The sequence below is a fragment of the Mobula birostris genome, chromosome 8 (genome assembly GCF_030028105.1).
Source record: "Mobula birostris isolate sMobBir1 chromosome 8, sMobBir1.hap1, whole genome shotgun sequence".
NCBI lineage: Eukaryota > Metazoa > Chordata > Chondrichthyes > Myliobatiformes > Myliobatidae > Mobula > Mobula birostris.
The window spans coordinates 157,960,017-157,979,544 of record NC_092377.1 but is presented as its reverse complement, the minus strand read 5'-3'; the positions used below and the strand labels follow the sequence as shown (position 1 = coordinate 157,979,544).

General features: G+C 44.2%; 1 protein-coding gene across 1 annotated transcript in view; it reads right to left on the bottom strand.

The window, feature by feature from the left end:
- Window positions 1-19,528, bottom strand: part of LOC140201859 (protein transport protein Sec24C-like) — an 80,314-nt gene that overhangs the window by 22,666 nt on the left and 38,120 nt on the right. The window contains exons 11-15 of the mRNA XM_072266596.1: window positions 13,575-13,766; window positions 11,919-12,012; window positions 7,543-7,641; window positions 5,512-5,682; window positions 1,790-1,886 (exon numbers count right to left, since the gene is read on the bottom strand). Of these exons, the coding sequence (XP_072122697.1) occupies window positions 1,790-1,886; window positions 5,512-5,682; window positions 7,543-7,641; window positions 11,919-12,012; window positions 13,575-13,766 (653 nt within the window). The remainder of the gene's footprint in view (window positions 1-1,789; window positions 1,887-5,511; window positions 5,683-7,542; window positions 7,642-11,918; window positions 12,013-13,574; window positions 13,767-19,528) is intronic.

The following is a 19,528-nucleotide window of genomic DNA, read 5'->3' as shown; positions in this document are numbered from 1 at the left end:
AAAGATATAAGATTCTCAGCTACTAAAGGTGGATAACCTACTGTGGCTACAGTGACACAGAAGAGCTTTGATGTTGTGACAGGATGGAGATTTAAACAAGCTGGTATTTGCCAGAGCAGTGCACTGAGTGGCGAAGTTCGCTACACGTAAGGAAAGGGATGAGAAGAGCAAGTCATCAGAAAGAATGGTATGGTCAGGGTGAGGCTTTAATTCTAACGGACAGCTTTTAATTTAAAAGGAATGGTTACTCAGAGAGAGTCACTAACAGTGGTTACAAGGGCAGAGTTACTAAAGCTATGGCAATTCCCAATCAGGAATGATAACTTGTCAAAGAATGAATAGCAAAAAAAAAATACTGGGTTCACAAGAGACATGAGCAGATGCTGGAATCTGGAGCAAGATGCAAGTTACTGGAAGAATTCTGCTGATCAGGTGGTATCTGTTGATGAAAATAGACAGTTGACAGGACAGGAGACAAATCTCAAGATTGTATATACTTGGATAACAAATATACTTTGAACTTTGAGTTGATGCTTCAGTTGAGACTGTTGTGTTTTGTAACTTCAAAGCATTAAACTAATTTAAAGGAAGACATGACAGTCCAGGAATGCAGGTCTAACTTTGTGGTTACTTTATATATCATGTGGTAGCATGATGATGTATGCAGTTTGTGTATTTTAACATATAACCCATAATGAATCATTTAAATAACCAAGAATGTTTAATCAACCAATATATATACAAGATTACTCAAATTTTATTGAAATGTCTGTAAATGAGATTGTGTTTCACTGGCTGGGTGGTAATTACATGGACTGGGGGGTGAGGGACACGGTGGTGTAGTGGTTAGCACAACGATTTACAATACCGGTGATTTGGGTTCAATTCCCGCCACTGCCTGTAAGGAGTTTGTATGTTCTCTCCATGACCGTGTGGGTTTCCTCCCACAGTCCAAAGATGTATCAGTTGGTAGGTTAATTGGTCATTGTAAATTGTCCCGAGTGGGCACGTGGCCAAATGGTTAAGACATTGGACTAGCGACCTGAAGGTCGTGAGTTTGAGCCCCAGCCGAGGGAACGTGTTGTGTCCTTGAGCAAGGCACTTAATCACACAGTGCTCTGCGATGACACCGGTGCCAAGCTGTATGGGTCCTAATGCCCTTCCCTTGGACAACATTGGTGTTGTGGAGAGGGGAGACTTGCAGCAAGGGCAACTGCTGGTCTTCCATACAACCTTGCCCAGGCCTGCGCCCTGGAGAGTGAAGACTTTCCAGGCGCAGATCCATGGTCTCGCAAGACTAACGGATGCCTTTTAAAAAAAATTGCCCTGTGATTAGGCTAGGGTTAAATTGGAGGATTTGCTGGACAGTGCAGCTCAAAGGACCGGAAGGGTCTACTCCATGCTGTATGTTAATAAATAAGTAAATAAATGAATTACTGAAGTATTAAATACACAACAGAGACCCTCCTTCTGGACATCTGGATGAAGTGTCTTGACTTGAAACACCAACTATCCATTTCACTCTACAAATGTTATAGAAAGTTTATGAAGAGAAGGCAAGAAAATGGGGTTGAGAGGGATAATAAATCAGCCATGATAGAATGGCAGAGCAGACTAGAAGGGCTGAAGGGCCTAATTCTGCTCCTGCGTCTTATGATCTTATGCCAAGTTACTTGCTTAAGAAAATGGGTTCTACAGCTTTGTGTTTCAAGCAATGAGTCAAGATTTTCTGGTAGTTTGGGATGCATTACCTCCACAAAATAAATATCCACAAGAATGGACGAGGTACCTTTCCTTGTGTGGACGTTCAGCACAGCATTGAATCCCAGAAGCTTCTCCACGTTCCTTTGAAGGTCCCCCTGGAACTGCTCTGCATCTCTCTCAACCTGCCGATCACATCAAAAGGGTGGGATGGAGAGTTTGTCAGACCCACCAGGTTGTTTTGATTCATTCTGGAGTCGTATTCTCACAACTCCAAACCACTTTCTTTGGGTGGCTATCCTTCAGCAGTGGCTACGGGTCATGACGACTGCACCGCAGGAGGGGACACACCTTAACAATCTTCATATTTAACAAAGGCTACTCAACAGTCACATCAATATCACAGGAACTGCCCCACCAGTCACCACCCCACCGCTATTCAAACCCAGCTAAGTTGCTGGAGGGAGTAGCTTTCAACTGTGGCAATATTTTAACTCAGACAACAATTCAATGATTTAATTTTAGTTTCCACCTCGACGTCACGCTTCAGTGGTGGCTCCCGCTACACAGTGGCGACACTTTAAAAGTGTCTGCACCTCCACAGTGGTGACTGTACTTCAATGAGTTCATCTCCACAGTAAGCCACACCTCAAACGTGAACAATAGCTGCACGTCAACACTGTCTGCACGTCAACACTTTAGATTCTGTGCTTGTGAGCAGCTTTGGACCCCTTGTCTGGGAACGGATCACAAGATCACAAGAGCACAAGACAAAGGAGCAGAAGTAGGCCATTCGGCCCATCGAGTCTGCTCCGCAGCTCCCTCATGAGTTAAACTATTCACCCATCTAGTTCCAATTTCCGGCTTTTTCCCCATGTCCCTTGATAGCCTGACTAATTAGATACCTGTCAATCTCCTCCTTAAACACCCTCAATGATCGGGCCTCCACAGCTGCATGTGGCAACGAATTCCACAAATCCATGACCCTCTGGCTAAAAAAATTTCTCCTCATCTCTGCTTTAACTGGGTACCCTCTAATTCTAAGACTATGGCCTCTTGTCCTGGACTCACCCACCAAGGGAAACAACCTTTCCATATCTACTCTGTCCAACCCTTTCAACATTGTGCTGGCATTTGAGAGGGTCCAGAGAAAGTACATGAGAATGATCCCGGGAATGAGAGGGTTAACGAATGAATAAGGAACTTTTAATAGCTCTGGGTTTGTACTCACTGGAGTTTATAAGAATCGGTGTGTGGGGGGGGGGCGGGAAGGGAGTGTCATTGAAACCTAGCGAATATTGAAAGACCTAGACAGTGTGGAAGTGGAGAGAACGTTTCCAATACTGGTGGTGTCCAGGACCAGAGGGCACAGCCTCAGAAGAGAGATGAGGAGGAATTTCTTTAGCCGGAGGGTGGTGAATCGGTGGGATTCATTGCCACAGTTGGCTGTGGAGGCCAAGTCAACGAGTATTTTTAAAGCAGGTTATGGGGAGAAGATAGGAGGATGGGGTTGAGGGATAATAAATCAACCATGATGGAACAGACTCGATGGGCCAAATGGCCTAATTCTGCTCCAATGTCTTATTTGGGAATTTTCCTTAATACTTACATTTTTAATCTTTACAGAGTTATTGGTACTGAGGTTAAAAAAAACCTTAAAGAATGTTGGAACGGACACCTGGATCTGTTTCCGCTTTCTCTCTCGTGTATGACTGGACTTCAGCAACGACTGCACCTCACTGACTACAATCATCTATAAAACGGTAACACTTCACGTCAACAATGATGCACCAGAATAATACTTCTACGTTAGGACATTTTAAAGTCCTGTAAGAAGATGCTCGGTACTCAGTGTCGGAGGGCTGATCGGAGCTCGAAGTTTTCGGACGACTCAGAGTCGGACTGTGGTCGGGCACGGCAGGGAGAGTTTCCCACAAAGTAATCTGCAGATGCTGGGGTCAAAGCAACACTCACAACACGCTGGAGGAACTCAGCAGGTCGGGCAGCATCAGTGGAAAAGATCAGTCGACGTTTCAGGCCGGAACCCTTCGTCAGGACTGAAGAGGGAAGGGGCAGAGGCCCTATAAAGAAGGTGGGGGAGGGTGGGAAGGAGACGGCTGGTAGGTTCCAGGAGAAAAACCAGTAAGGGAAAAGATAAAGGGGTGGGGGAAGGGAGGCAGGGAGGGGATAGGCAGGAAAGGTGAAGAAAGAATAGGGGAAAACACAAAGGGTAGTAGAAGGAGGCGGAACCAAGAGGGAGGAGGTGGGCAGCTGGGGGAGGGGGCAGAGTGACATAGGGATAGGGAGAGTTTTCCTCCTTCTCCCGTCTGCGTGAGATGTGGGACTTTCGAGAGACTTTGAACTCTTTACTGTGCTATGGCCTGTTCTTCATCAAGTTATGGTATTGTTGCACTGTTGTAACTATATGTTATAATTATGTGGATTTTGTTAGTTTTTCAGTCTTGGTCTGTCTTGTGTTTCTGTGGTATCACACCGGAGGAATATTGTATCATTTTTTAATGCATGCATTACTAAATGACAATAAAAGAGGACTGCGTGTCCTCATAATCTAATCTAATCTAACATTGTAGTATTTGGGAGGGTGCGGGGTGCGGGGAAGTGCTCGCTTGGTGGATCTAGTGGTGAGCTTGCTCCTGGGCCTGGCCAAGATGTCCAGGCAGCTGACAGTCAAGGGCTTTGCCCAAGCCAACTGCTTGCCCCTCTTCCAGGATTACGATCGTGCCCAGGTGACCTTGAAGAGGAAGCGTGCGGTCACGATGGGCACAGAGTTCTGAAAACAGAAGCCACCTTCCCCACCCCCAGGAACTGAGTGCCCGTAAATAGTTTTGAAAATCCCTGATTATTGCGTACATTTTGTGTTTGAATAAGCTTCTGTAGTTTTGTAAAAAAAATAAATCCTTTCTTTCTGAGCACCTCAGAATTAGCTTTTTTATATCTCTTGAATTGTGATGACCAACTTATCATGGGAAATAGTGTCAACCATTTACCATGCAGTGAAATAAAGAAAACATAATGTATTGGAATCATGATTTGATATAAAACCGGCCAAGGACATAGGAGATTCTCCCCATTCTTCTTAATAAACATTCTGTAACACATCATAAACACAAGAAAGTCTGCAAAGCAACTCAGGCAAAATGCTGGAGGAACTCAGCAGGTCAGGCAGCATCTATGGGAAAGAGCAAACAGTCAGCATTTTAGGCTGAGACTCTTCTTCAGGACTGAGAAGGGAGGGGAAGACACCAGAATAAAAAGGAGAGGGGAGGGGAAGAAGGATAGCTAGAAGGTGATAAGTGGAGGGAAAGATAAAGGGCTGGAGAGGAAGGAATCTGATAGGAGAGGAGAGTGGGCCATAGGAGAAAGGGAAAGAGGAAAGGACCCAGGGGAAGTGATAAGCAGGTGAGTAGAGGTAAAAGGCCAGAGTGGGGAATAGAAGAAGAGGTGAGGGGGAGGAAAAAATATTTACCAGAAGGAGAAATCAATATTCACGCCATCAGGTTGGAGGCTACCCAGACAGAATGTAAGGTGTTGCTCCTCCACACCAAGGGTGGCCTCACCTCGGCACAAGAGGAGGCCTTGAACCGACATGTCGAAAGGGAAATGGGAATTCTGTAGCATCTTTTATATTCACCTGAGTCAGTAGTGGATCTTAGGGTTTTATATCTTTCTAGAGTTGGACTTGAGGCTATGAAATCCTGAGTCAGCAAACAGAGTCCTAATTACAGATCTGGGGAAAACTGAGAATACACCTGCGGTGAGCTGAAGTTGCCCGATTAAGAATGACATAACCTTAAGGTTGCTGTAGCTGTAGAGGTTTCCCCCAGTCTTGAAGGTCACCAGAGCCAGGGAGGCCAAGTCTACACACTGGTCGGAGAAGATGAAGAGGTCCGCGCTGCAGCCCTGCTGCACGCACCGCTTGGCCAGCGTCAGGTAGTAGCTGCTTCGAGGCTGGAATGAGGACTGACACAGCAGGCACATATAATCTCAGAACTAATTCACTTACAACACTTCAGTGCACAATGAAACACTCTGCCTTGCCCACGGCCAAGCCAGCAGGAAGAAACTGTGAGGTGAAGTGGCGCTTTTTGCTCCGTCCAGTACTGCCTCGCCCTCTCAGCTCAGCTCTCGTCTCCTGGTGTGAAGCAGCACATTGCCTGCTTCTGGCTTCAAGGGATGGAGGCCTTGACGAGATTGTGGAAGGAAATAAACTATCCGCCACTTGATTTAGAAATTGCTTACCCAGTTACCCTGTGCTTTTCACTACAAAATACAAAAGATAAAAATTTCTAGTGTTCAAAACAGAGTTGGCAGCAAGATTCTTAGCGCTTATTCACACCCATCCCACATCCTTCCCACAAATACTGGCATTCCACTGGCACTAAGGGCTAAGTGATATATCCTTGTGTGGGATGTAGTTCATTCTTTATGTGCTGTGTCATATGATGTGGGCGATCATGGTCTTTCCAAGACTATGATTATTCTTGGCTAATTTTTCTACAGAAATAGTTTGCCATTGCCTTTTTCTGGGCGGTGTCTTTACAAGACAGGTGACTCCAGACCTTTTCAATACTCTTCAGAGATTGTCTGCCTGGCATCAGTGGTCACATAACCAGGACTTGTGCTATGCAGCAGCTGCTCGTACGACCATCCACCACCTGCCCCCATGGCTTCACGTGACCCTGATCAAAGGTGGGAGGGGGGGTTAAGCAGGAGTTACACTTTGCCCAAGGGTGACCTGCAGCTAGCAGAGGGAAGGGGCGCCTTACACCTCCATTGGTAGAGACGTATCCCCATCCTGCCAACCTACATTTGGAGATACAGTATGGTAGTAGACCCTTCCAGCCCAACAAGCCCATGCCATTCAATTACATCCATGTAACCAATTAACCTATGTTGGAAACCGCTTTTTTTTAAATGATACTTTTTAATCAGTCATGTATTTTTCACATTATGTGGTGGTTCATCCCCACTCACTGGCAGAAAACGGTATAGCAGCTAAACTAACGGTTTACCACCTTTCTCATTTTTCATCAGCTAAGTATTAGCACATTACCCACATGACGTAATTGTTTTCATTATGTAGACTATTAACGAGTTTATTCTCTATGTAAGGGAATTCTCTTAAGTTATCTATAAAAGTGATGGGTTTTTCCACAGGCACCATCTTGGCTTCTTTATTCCTTTTGTCTTTGCATCTATATACCCCTGAGCATCATTTCTCAGCTCTTTATTTTGTCTGCTCGGTATTTGCACGTTTATTTGTACTCTAAAATAAAATGAAATCTTGGAATTAAGGCTGCTTCCCAGAAGAACCCTATGGATCAGAAAGTAAACACTAACCTGGAATGTGGGAGGAAACCAGAGCACAAAGGGAAAACTTCTCACACGCACGATTATGGGGTAAATGTACAAATTTCTTACAGGTAGCAGCAGAATTGAACCCATATTGACACTGCAATAGCATTGTGCTAACCACTACCTTTTCCGGGGACTGAGGATGAGAAAGGGGAATTTAGAATTTAAAGACTGCAGGGGCTAGAGGAGGTTGCACAGATGAAGACAGCGAGAACATTATTTTTTGCTGTGCCACAAAGCAGGATTTGAAACCTTCCATGTTGAAAAGGAGGAACACATTTAATAGGAATTATCTTGGAGAAAGTTCCTCTCAGTGGGCATCACAATACATCCCACTGACACCCTAGTGCAGAGCCAGAATTAGCCTGATCATTAACCCTTCTCTACACTGGTGACCATCGAGGTGCTGACCAACAGGTGTGGTTGCGAAGGAGGTACTCCCACATCCCCTCCCCCCGCCAGTACCTGTTCCTTGTTGGGGTTGCGGTTTCTCACAGGACCTGGGACGGCCACGGTGGGCAGCGATGTGTGGAAGATGAAGAGTTTGCCGAAGCAATGAGCAGCCTGGTGGAATGAAGAGAAAGACGGCGTTAATAGCAAATCATAAACACAAGAAAGTCTGCAGATGTTGGAAGTCCAAAGAAACACACACAAGATGCTGGGGAAACACAGCAGGTCAGGCAGCATCCACGGAAAAGAATAAACAGTTGATGTTTCGGGCCTAGACTCTTCATCAGGATTGGAAAGGAAGGGGAAGATGCCAGAATAAAAAGGAGAGACGGAGGCTAGCTAGGTCATAGGTGAAGCCAGGTGGGTGGGAAAGGTCAGGAGCTGGAGAGGAAGGAATCTGATAGGAGTAGAGAGTGGACCATAGGAGAAAGGGAAGGAGGAGGGGCCCCAGGCAGAAGTGATAGGTAGCTGAGAAGATTTATTTACCAGAAGGAGAAATTGATATTCATGCCATCAGGTTGGAGGCTCCCCAGACAGAATATAAGGTGTTGCTCCTCCACCCTGAGTGTGGCCTCATTTTGGCACAAGAGGAGTCCATGGACCGATATGTCAGTGTGAACAGGAATTAGAATTAAAATGTTTGGTCACCCAGGAGGTGCCACTTGTGATGGATGGTGCAGAGGTGCTCGACGAAGCGGTCCCCCAATTTAGGGGTCTCACCAATGTAGGGGAGGCTGCATCAGGAGCACCGGACACAATAGACAACCCCAGCAGGTTCACAGGTGAAGTGTTGCCTCACTTGGAGGGAATGTTTGGGGCCCTGTATGGAGGACCCTGCAACCTTTCATTCTTCTTCTCAGCCTTAAACATTCTACTTGTTATCATTGCTTGGGTTAAGCTACTTTCATCTCCTGAACCTTGTTCCCCTTCGACCTAGTTTATCTACAATTTAGTAGGCGGTCTAAGAAAGTCCAGTAGAAGGCAACCTAAAAATGAAAATCTGGTAGAGGGTCAGGGAGGTGCCCTTCACTATGTCCAGGCCATGCTTGAAAGCAGACTTGCCCTAAATCAGAAGAGCAGATTCTGTTCCCTCAATGGCCAGCCCTTGGTGCTGATCACAGCTGAGGCAAATCTTCCTCTGGCTGGGCAAGCTTGCTCACCCGCATCTATGTTGTTAGCACAGTGAAGGAGCTAAGTGATTCTCCTGGTGCCCTGGACGGGCTGCTTAGGGGCATTCCTGTCCCTGTACACTGAAGGAGCTGGACAGCTGACAGCACTGCAGACAGAAGCAGCCGTCTCCCAAAACTGTTCCTACAAAATTTGGTCAAGATCTGCCATCTTAAATGGTGGAAATCAAAATGCAAACCTTTATCGTATTTTCTGGGATTGCCCCGTTATCAAAGACTATTGGAGTGGGATACACAATGCCCCACAAGACATTTTTAAATGTGAAATACCCTTAGAAAGTAAGACCATATATTTTGGGTATGTACCTCAAGAATGGTTGAAAAGAGATAAATATTTAATGAATATACTGCTGGTGGCTGGTAAAAAGACCCTTACCAGGAAATGATTATCACAGGAAAACCCAACTTTAAATGCATGGATGGAAATTACAATAAACATTTACAAAATGGAGAAGATAACAGCATCTGTTAATCATAAGTTGGAACAATTTGACTCATACTGGGAAAAATGGTTCAACTACATAACACCTCATAGGCCTGATCTTATTCTCACTGTTACGTACCCCGTAACTGGGTTGCCAAACCAGCAGAAATGGAATGCTCGTTGGAGTCTGGATTACTAAAAACTAATAAAGTTTTATTAAAGACATAAGTAATACAGTAGTCTAATCGTAAGGATATCAATGTAACAGGTTAGCAATGATAATACACACATATACACAGAAATAGGGTAATAGGAATCAACCAAGCTCTATCGCAGTCTAGGGGTAAAATGATCTGTCTTAAGTGAAGCAGAGTTCAGTTCAGTTTAGTGCAGTTCACAGTAATCGCTGTTGTTGTACCGTTGGAGAGAGAGAGACAGAGAGAGATGCAATTTGGTTCAGGCAGACCTTTGATGTCTTCGCTGTTGGTTTTGGGCAGACCCTTTCACGTCTTCTAATACCCGCTGTGGTCACTGACTGTGACCCCTCCGTTCTGGATACGATCGTTCTTCCGTGGTGAACCCGGCACCCAGGCAAGGGAGGGGACACACCCCAGGTTCCCACCGATCGTACCTTTACACCCTGTGAGCCTCTGGTCAGTTCCCGCGAACCGGACCTCCAAACTCCCACCACTTGTGGGGGTATACTGCTCTTTCCAGGGTCTCAGGGTCTCATGGTCTCGTGGTGTGTTGCGTGCCTTAGCAAACCTGCTCTTTTTATCCCCCTTTTGGGGTATCACCTGTCCATCAAACTTCATACAGTTCAGGTTCAAAGCAACCGGTCTGTCAATATTCTGAATTGTGTTTCTTTTCCGTTAATCCCTCTTTTCTCTCTTATTAGCATTTTGAATGTTTCCCCATTGTCTTTCTTATCTCTCTCATTAGCATCAATCATCCAATAGCTTTGCTTGGCGTCACATCACAAATCAATGAATATGTTGTAAAAAACAGATCACTCCCTACTTGTACATAGCTTTCTCTTTTTGCTTGTTCTTTCTTTCCTCTCTTTTCTATAGGCGTATACCTCAGATAAATATTATGTGGAGACTTGTGGCAAATATGATTATATGATATATATGTACAGTATCTGAAATACATCTTATGGAAACTTTTGTTTGATGATGAACTTCAATAAAAAAAATTACAAAAAAAGAGCTGGTGTCTTCATTCGTGTTCATTGGACAGTGTTTTCAAACTGCCACATCCTAGTTAATGCCCTCACAGAGACTCTGTCACTGAATTGAAATGGAAAAACAATGCTGGAAATTTGAAGTAAAAGCAGAAAATGGCAGAAAAACTCAGCCAGTCAGGCAGCATCTGTGCAGGGAGAAACAGTGAACATTTCAGGCGGAAGCTTGTCATATATTTTGAGTGCTTCTGCCATTTTCTGCTTTGATTCTAAGATCTAAAACGTTTAATTTCAGATTTAAATTGGCACATTACAATGGGCATATTGAGATGGATCACTTTGATGAGAAGGTGAAGACTTTACTCAGTAATAGTTATAGGATAGGTGGACTGAAAACTATTTTAAAGTAATTCTCGCTGATTTGATTTGACACAAACAGTACGTTTCAATATACATTTCGATTTAAAGGGATCAGAAATGGAGAGATTGAGCAATTTCCAGTACCTCTGAGGACTTAACCTGGACCCAACATATCAATGCAGCTATAAAGAAGGCAAGACAGCAGCTATATTTCATTAGGAGTTTGAAGAGTCTTGGCTTGTCACCTAAAACACTTAAAAACTTCTACAGATGTACCTTGGAGAGTGTTCTGACAGGCTGCATCACCATCTAGTATGAGGGGACTACTGCACAGGATCGTAAGAAGCTATAGAAAGTTGTAAGCTCCATCATGGGTACTAGCCTCCATGGTATCCAAGACATCTTCAAGACGCGGTGCCTCATAAAGGCAGCGTCCATTATTAAGGACCCTCATCACCCACGACATGCCCTCTACTCATTGTTACCATCCAGAATCCTATCTTTAGTCAGCAAAGTAGAGCTAATGTTTGATGTTGTGGTGTTCACCAAGCTTGTAGACATTTCATCACCATTTGAGGGCTGTTTCACTCTGGGAGTGCTAGAATTTGCACACCTTGGTCCTGATTGGCTTTCCCCTTCAATTAACCTTTGAATTCCATTGGCTCACGTTTCTTTGGCTCAAAGGTCAACTGATCAGGACCAAAGCAAGTTAACGGGGGCCTATATAAACGCAAGCACTTCCAGAGCGGAACACCAACAACTGCGCACTGAGGATGTCACCTCGACGGGTGGTGAAATGTCTGCAAGCTAATGGCCAAGCTCGGCAAACACCACAACATCAGATGCCTCAACCCACGCTACCAATATTCACCACCATCCTAGAGCTAACATTCTTTTGAAGAAAATCATTATAACTTGCGTACACCAAGATTGCCACGGAGACCATGGGAACTGACAGCTTTGGGTGCTTTTGGTTAGGAAAGAAAGTTTGGTATGGGGAATTGGGGAGAGAAAATTGGCTAAGTCACTGGGAGACCTCTACTGTCCAATCATGCAAAGCAACCCAAGCGCAAATACCAATTGGGTAAGATCAGAACAGGAGCAATGGGAAATTTGTGGTGCAGACTGTTGTTTGCAACATATCAGGTTGTCAAGAAACCGAAAAGTGAAAGCTAACTATCATGCTGATTTGCCTGACGTTCAAGGTCCACATTCAAACCCGCCATCTTATTACCTTCAGAGCCTCCAGGCCTGCCTGGATGACCGGGCCAAAGAGAACCTCCTCCTCAGCACTGTCCTCGAACAGCAATGGGATCCTATCCAACAGTCTGGAACCAAAGGAGTAAAGAAAACACCCATTAAACACTCTGAACGTTACAGGTGGTCCCTTCACGCAGTTTAATGGCGAGGAAGATCCTATTTGCATTGAAAAAGTGAGGAAAGAAATGAAGTTGGCAGGTCACTTGGTGATCTCTACTGCCAAATGATACAACGGGACCCAAGTGGTACTCTCCAAATGTCCAAAAAGAGGGCATAGTTATAAAGTCAGAGTAAACTATCAAAGTATGTACATGTCAGCAGATATTACCTTGAGATTTGTTATTTATTTAGCATACAGTACAGAGTAGGCCCTTCAGACCTTCCAAGGCACGCCACCCTAGCAACACCTGACAGCCCCCATTTAACCCTAACCTAATCACGGGACAATTTACGATCACCAATTAACCCACCCGGTACGTCTTTGGACTGTGGGAAGAAACCGGAGGACTCAGAGAAAACCTACACATTCCACGGGAAGGACAGACAGAGACTCCTTACCGACGGCACTAGAGTTGAACTCTAGTCTCCAACACCCCGAGCTGTCACAGCGTCGCGGTCACCGCTACACTACCGTGGCACCATTTTCTTGCAGGCATTTACAGGAAAATAAAGATTTATGAGGGAATCAATGAAAAAGGTTACACACAAAGACTGACAAGCAGCTAATATGCAAAAGAAAGGCAAAATGTAAATACAGTAAAACCAAGAACATGACTTGTGGAGCCCTTGAAAGTGAGGCCATAGGCTGTGGAATCAAGGGGTCAGCAGTGAAAAAGGTAAACAGCTTTACGCTCCTGGGTATTAACATCTACCCTGGGCTCAACATATTCATGCAATTATGAAGAAGACATGTCAATGGCTTTATTAGCACGATACTAATGCATTCCGGTGCTCAGAGTTCAATTCCAGCGCCATTCTGTAGCGAGTCTGTACATCCTCCAGTTGGAATGCGTCCGCTTCCCCCTGGCACTCTGGTTTCCTCACACAGTCCAACGATGTACCGGGTAGGTTAACTGGTCATTGTATATTGTCCCGTGATTAGATTAGGGTTAATTCTGGTTTGTCGAGGGTTACTGGGGCAGCGTGGCTTGAGAGGCCAGAAGGGAATACTCCACACTGTATGGCTACATGAATTAATACCTCATTTGGAGTTTATGGAGATTGGGTACGTCAGCAAAGACTAGCAAATTTGTACAGATGTACCACAGAGAGCATTCTGACTGGTTGTATCACCGTCTGGTACAGAGATACCAACACATCAGGTCGGAAAAACCACAGAGGATTGTAAACTCAGCCAACTCCATCACGGGCACTAGGCTCCCCATCATCGGGGGCATCTTCAACAACAATGCCTAAAGGCGGCGGTATCCATTGTTAACAACCCTCACCATCCAGGACACCTTCTTCTCATTACTACCATCAGAGAGGAGGTACAGGAGCTTAAAGACACACAAATTTCATGACATATGTCAGTGATAATGCACCCAATTCAGAACAAGGGAAACCCAAGACATTGACAGTGTTATTTTGCTAACTTCAGCTATTCCTTGTATGAATTTCCAGTTCTTACTTGTTGATAAGTGCAGCGGATTCCCTCACATTGACCAGGAACCCGTCGAACATTGGTGTCGTCACATCGGAGATGTCCGTTATTACTATCATCTGCGGCTGAGCCAGCGAGCTTTTCAGGTTGTAGAAATGTAGAAACTTATCGTACGTTAGGAATCCCACTCTCACAGCTGACTCCTCAGCCCCAGGCTCCCTGTGAAGCAAAACCCATAGAACTGATTACACCCAATAGTTCAAGGTAAATAATCAAATTATGTATTTATTATCATATACTACCTTAAAATTCATGTTCTGCAGGTATTGATAGGAAAAAAGAAATACAATAGAATTTTACTAAAAAAACTATACAGAAAGAAAGACTGAAAAACAACCAAAGTGCAAACAAAAATAATACTGAGAACATGAGTTGTGAAGAGTCATTGAAAGTGAGTCTGTAGGCCACAGGATTAGTTCAGAGTAGCAGTGAATGAAGTTATCCATGCCAATTGAAGAATCTGATGATTGTAGCGTAATAACAGTACCTGAACCTGGTGGTGTAGGACCTAAAAGTGTCTGCATCTTCTGCCCAGTAGTAGCAGGGAAAAGAGGGCATGGCCTGGATGGTGGGGGTCCTTGTTAATGGATGCTGCTTTCTCATGGCAACACTCTTCGTACATGTACTCACCGGTGGCTTTGCCTATGATGGACTGCGCTCTTTCAACCACTTTTTGTACCTTTTTCCATTCTAAACATTGGTGATTCCATACCAGGCAGTGATGTAACCCCTCAGAAGTCTGTCAAAGTTTTCGGTAACATTCCAACTCTACACAAACTTCTAAGAAAGTAAAAGTACTGTCGCGCTTTCTTTGGGAAGACACTCATGTGCTGGTCCCAGGACAGATCCTCTGATAGGTTAATGCCAAGGAATTTAAATCTACTGGCACTCTCCTCCTCCACTCCCCTCAAGACGACTGGCTCATGGACCTCTGGCATCTTCCTCCTGTAGAGTACAATCAGCCCTTGGGTTTTGCTGACACTGAGTGAGAGATGGTTGTCATGCCACCACTCAGCCAGATTTTCAATCTCCCTCCCAAATGCTGAAGAAATGGGAAGTGTTGCTTAGCAAAACTACACCAAGTATCAACAGCTTCAGCTGCACAAGGTAAAACAGGAATACCAAACTTGCTAAGCCTCCGGACTGCCCCATCAAATCCTTAACAGCTAGCTCAAATAACACACCTGGAACACATCTTAATCCTTGCTTGTCAGCATTATACCTTTATAGTGAGAGTTTGGCATTGCTTTGCAAAGGTTGTCGATCTCCAGTGAAGTCTTGTATCCGGTCATTCTGAAGTTGAACGGGGGCATGGTGAAGGGAACATCTCTTCTTAATAAAGGTTAATCTTCCCCTTAATGACAAGCATTTCTCCACAGATTAGCTGAGATTCGAAACTCACAGCGGGCAGCCAAGTCTGCAAACTGGCCGGTGCGGTCTGTGCAGTGGGCGGCACGGTAACGTAGTGGTTAGCACAATGTTTTACAGTATCCGCGACTCCAAGTTCAATTCCTGCTGCAATCTGTAAGGAGCTTGTACGTTCTTCCCGTGACAACGTGGGTTTCCTCCGGGTGCTCTGGTTTCCTCTCACAGCCCAAAGACGTACCAGTCAGTAGGTTAATTGGCCATTGTAAATTGTCCCGTGATTAGGAGGTTGCTGAGTGGCATGGCTCAAAGAGCCGGAATATACTCCACGCTGTATCTCAATAAATAAATAAAATCTAATTAAAACTAGAGTTTGCACAGGGCTAGGGAACAAAATGAAACTGAGGATTAAATGTATGGCTAATATAAAGGGACACAATTTTAAGGGTTTTGCAGCCACATACAATCAGTTTATGCATATAAACTAATCTTATGTATATACAGCCACACTCAAAAGTTACCCAACATTGAATTTTATAAGATTGCTTTTATATTTATATTTACTATATTATTTTGTTATTTTATTGTGTTCTGTATGCTTATCGTTTTTTTTTAAATATATGCTGCATCCGATCCAGAACAACAATCATTTCATTCTCCTTTACTCTGTGTACTAAAGAATGACAGTAAGCAATCTTGAATCTTGAAAGTATCTGGCAGAAGTCAGAGGTAGTTTTTATTTAAAAACACGAAGAGGTGGGTGCATGAAACACACTGCCAGGGCTGGTGGTGGAGGGCAGATACGTTAGGGACATTTAAGAGACTCTTAGATAACCGCATGGATGAGGGAAAAATGGAGGGTTATGTTGGAGCAAAGGGTTATAATTGACTTTAGTGCAAGGGTTCCCAACTTTTTTTATGCCATGGAGCATTACCGTTAACCAAGGGGCCTGCAGGCCCCAAGTTGGGAACCCCTGCCTGACAGCAAGTTAAAAGGTCAGCACAACATCGAAGGCCAAAGGGTCTGCACTGTGCTTTACTGTTCTATGTTCTGTGAAGGGTCTGAAATTATAGTCAAACAAGAGAAGGGAGGTCAGTAATTTCTAGTATGTTGCCTGTGGCTATGAAGACAATATAGCTGATAGGTTAATTGGTACAAAATACTGTATCAACACTGATGCACCTCAGGGGTGTGTGCTTAGCCCACTGCTCTACTCTCTCTATACCCATGACTGTGTGGCTAGGCATAGCTGAAATGCCATCTATAAATTTGCTGATCATACAACCATTGTTGGTAGAATCTCAGGTGGTGATGAGAGGGCGTACAGGAGTGAGATATGCCAACTAGTAGAATGGTGCTGCAGCAACAACCTGGCACTCAACGTCAGTAAGATGAAAGAGCTGATTGTGGACTTCAGGAAGGGTAAGATGAAGGAACACATACCAATCCATATAGAGGGATCAAAAGTGGAGAGAGTGAGCAGTTTCAAGTTTCTGGGTGTCAAGATCTCTGAGGATCTAACCTGGTCCCAACATATCGATGTAGTCATAAAGAAGACAAGACAGCAGCTATACTTTATTAGGAATTTGAAAAGATTTGGCATGTCAACAAATACACTCAAAAACTTCTATAGATGTACCGTGGAGAGCATTCTGACAGGCTGCATCACTGTCTGGTATAGAGGGGCTACTGCACAGGACCAAAAGAAGCTGCAGAAGGTTGTAAATCTAGTCAGCTCCATCTTGGGTACTAGCCTACAAAGTACCCAGGACATCTTCAAGGAGCTGTGTCTCAGAAAGGCAGCATCTATTATTAAGGACCTCCAGCACCCAGGGCATGCCCTTTTCTCGCTGTTACCATCAGGTAGGAGATACAGAAGCATGAAGGCACACACTCAGCAATTCAGGAACAGGTTCTTCCCCTTTGCCATCCGATTCGTAAATGGACAGTGAACCTGTGAACACCACCTCACTTTTTTAATATATTTCTGGTTTTATTACACAATTTTTAATCTATTCAATATACGTATACTGTAATTGATTTACTTATTTATCATTATTATTGTTCTTCTTCTTCTATATTATGCATTGTACTGAACTGCTACTGCTAAGTTAACAAATTTCACAACACATGCCGGTGATAATAATCCTGATTCTGATTCAATGGAGTATTGCAACCTATTGAAGGGTTTCACAGTGTACATATAGTTCAAAACTCAGGCGTGCTCTGTAAACTCTAGCGTAGAAACCTTGGGGCAACCCAACTTCAGTTGTATCCAAGACTTCACGTGCAGGTACTTCAGTGAGATAGATGATGTTAGTGGGGATAATGGGATCTATGAGTGATGGATAATTGTGGACAGGTTAAAGGTTGGTGGTTCTGGGGGTGACACGACTATTGGGAAACGATGGAGGGACCAGACAGCAAATCTGGAGTGGAGCCCCTAAGGCAGCTGGATCCTTCCAGCAGCTCCTGTAGCCAAGCTGGTGCCAAACGTATTGCTTCATAAAGCTTTACATGGTGAGGCCGAGAGGGGGATCTTGACGACTGGACATCTCAGGACCTCCATACCTTCCAGCCCAGGCTTATGATGATGATCATCGCCCATTATCCTTCGAGATAGATGGATGCCAACCAATGCAGAAAACCAAATAATTACAAAGGGGTCACGGTCTTTTTCTTGGCTATGGGAAGGTGTTGGTTGACTTGCCAGATATCCAAGTTCACCACGTGGCTGGAAAACACAGGTTATCACAAGTGTGCCCAACAAGAGGCATTCCCAAGGTAACTTGATCCAAGTCCCAATGCTAGGCTCCAAAAGGAAAAGAATAGAACTTTATTGTCATTGCTCAAAACAACAAGATTGCAGTGCTACTCCAGTCCATACAAAAACAGATATTTACAATGCATGCGCTACACTTAATTTTTAAAAATCCCATAATTAAATGCAACAGGCGACTTTGATAGTCCATATCACTCAAAGGCCAGATCATTTGGCATGACACTCTCCATGGGAGATGTGGAATTTGCAGCGTGGAAAGGGTTAAAATGGTGTGCCAACAGAACAGAGTGCAGATACTCTGTACAGCCTTTCCTATGTGTGGAGGTTCAGCAAAGGTAACAGTCAAGGTGATAAGGTGACAGAAACCGTGTGCAGACATAGTGCAGTCACCTGGGCTGAACACAGCTCTAGGAAGCCTTGTACATCCTTTTTGTTCCAGCCTGGAAACCCAAGTCACCAAGTACATCAAGACAAGATAAAGAAGCAGACAAAGGATTCTGGGGCAACACTTCTGGGACAGTTATTTTACTAATTCTCAAGTATTATTGGCCTTTAACGTGTATATTTTTAGTGGTATTAGCGTTTGAAATATGCATTACTTCTCAACCATCAGGCTCTTGAACCAAAGGGGATAACTTCAATCTGCTTCACTTTCCCCATCTTGAAATATTTCCACAACCAATGGACTCACTTCCAAGGACTCTTCATCTCATGTTCTCAATATTTCTTGTTTTCTTTATTATTATTTCCTTCTTTTTGTATTTACACAGCTTGTTGTCTTTTGCACATTGAACACCCAAGTTAGTGAGGTCTTTCATTGATTCTGTTATGGTTATTATTCTATAGATTTATTGAGTATGCCCACAGGAAAATGAATCTCAAGGTTGTATATGGTGACATATATGTACTATGATAATACATTTACTTTGAACTGTATAGTTACTTAAATATGCCAATGATGAGTACAAATGCTTGTATATGAGTCAATTTTCGTATAAAAATGGTACTTCTTTGTTCAAACTTCATTACAGCACTGTTCTCCTTTTGCACAAGTATTAAGTGATTGAGGAATGAGTGCAAATTGTCAGGGTCTAGTTACATGGCAATGACAACTCGTACTCAAAAGCTCCCAGAGAGATGCAAAGACTGCAGATGATAGAATCTCAAGCAAAAATAAACAGCTGGAGGAACTCAGCCCTCCAACAGGACCACAAACTTGTCACGGCTTGGAGGCTTGCATGCCTCAATGACCCGGAGAGCTATGCAGGCAGGAGTCAGGGCATTATGCGTTGGCTCTTGGTAGGGTCACCCATGCCAAACAGGTCAAAGGGTAGAGGCCAGACTAAGAGTAGTCCACTGGTCCTCCAGGCTTGGGAGTTAAGCTCAGGGCTAACAACCCTGACTGGTAAAGCAAAACTGTTACAGAAACGGCAGTGAAGAATCTTTCTACGTGTGAGAGTGACGGTACTCCTGAGTCTCCACTCAGGACTTGCAGGACGGACAGTGGTGAAAACTGAGCTACTGACTTGATGAAGGAGTCGCTGAACACCGCCAGAGATAGAAGGCCTTCATTGCTGCCCTAAACACTAGCAGTGTAATGGGCAGTAGAAACGGGAGGATCTCAGTGAGTAAGGAAGCATCGTGCTGGGAAATGGACTGCTGACATTCCAAGTCCAGATCCTTCTGCCACCCAGATGAATTTACTGATGCAGAATAACATGGAAACCGGTGTCATTCTGCAAATAGACACAGCTTTTGAACTACATAAGGCAT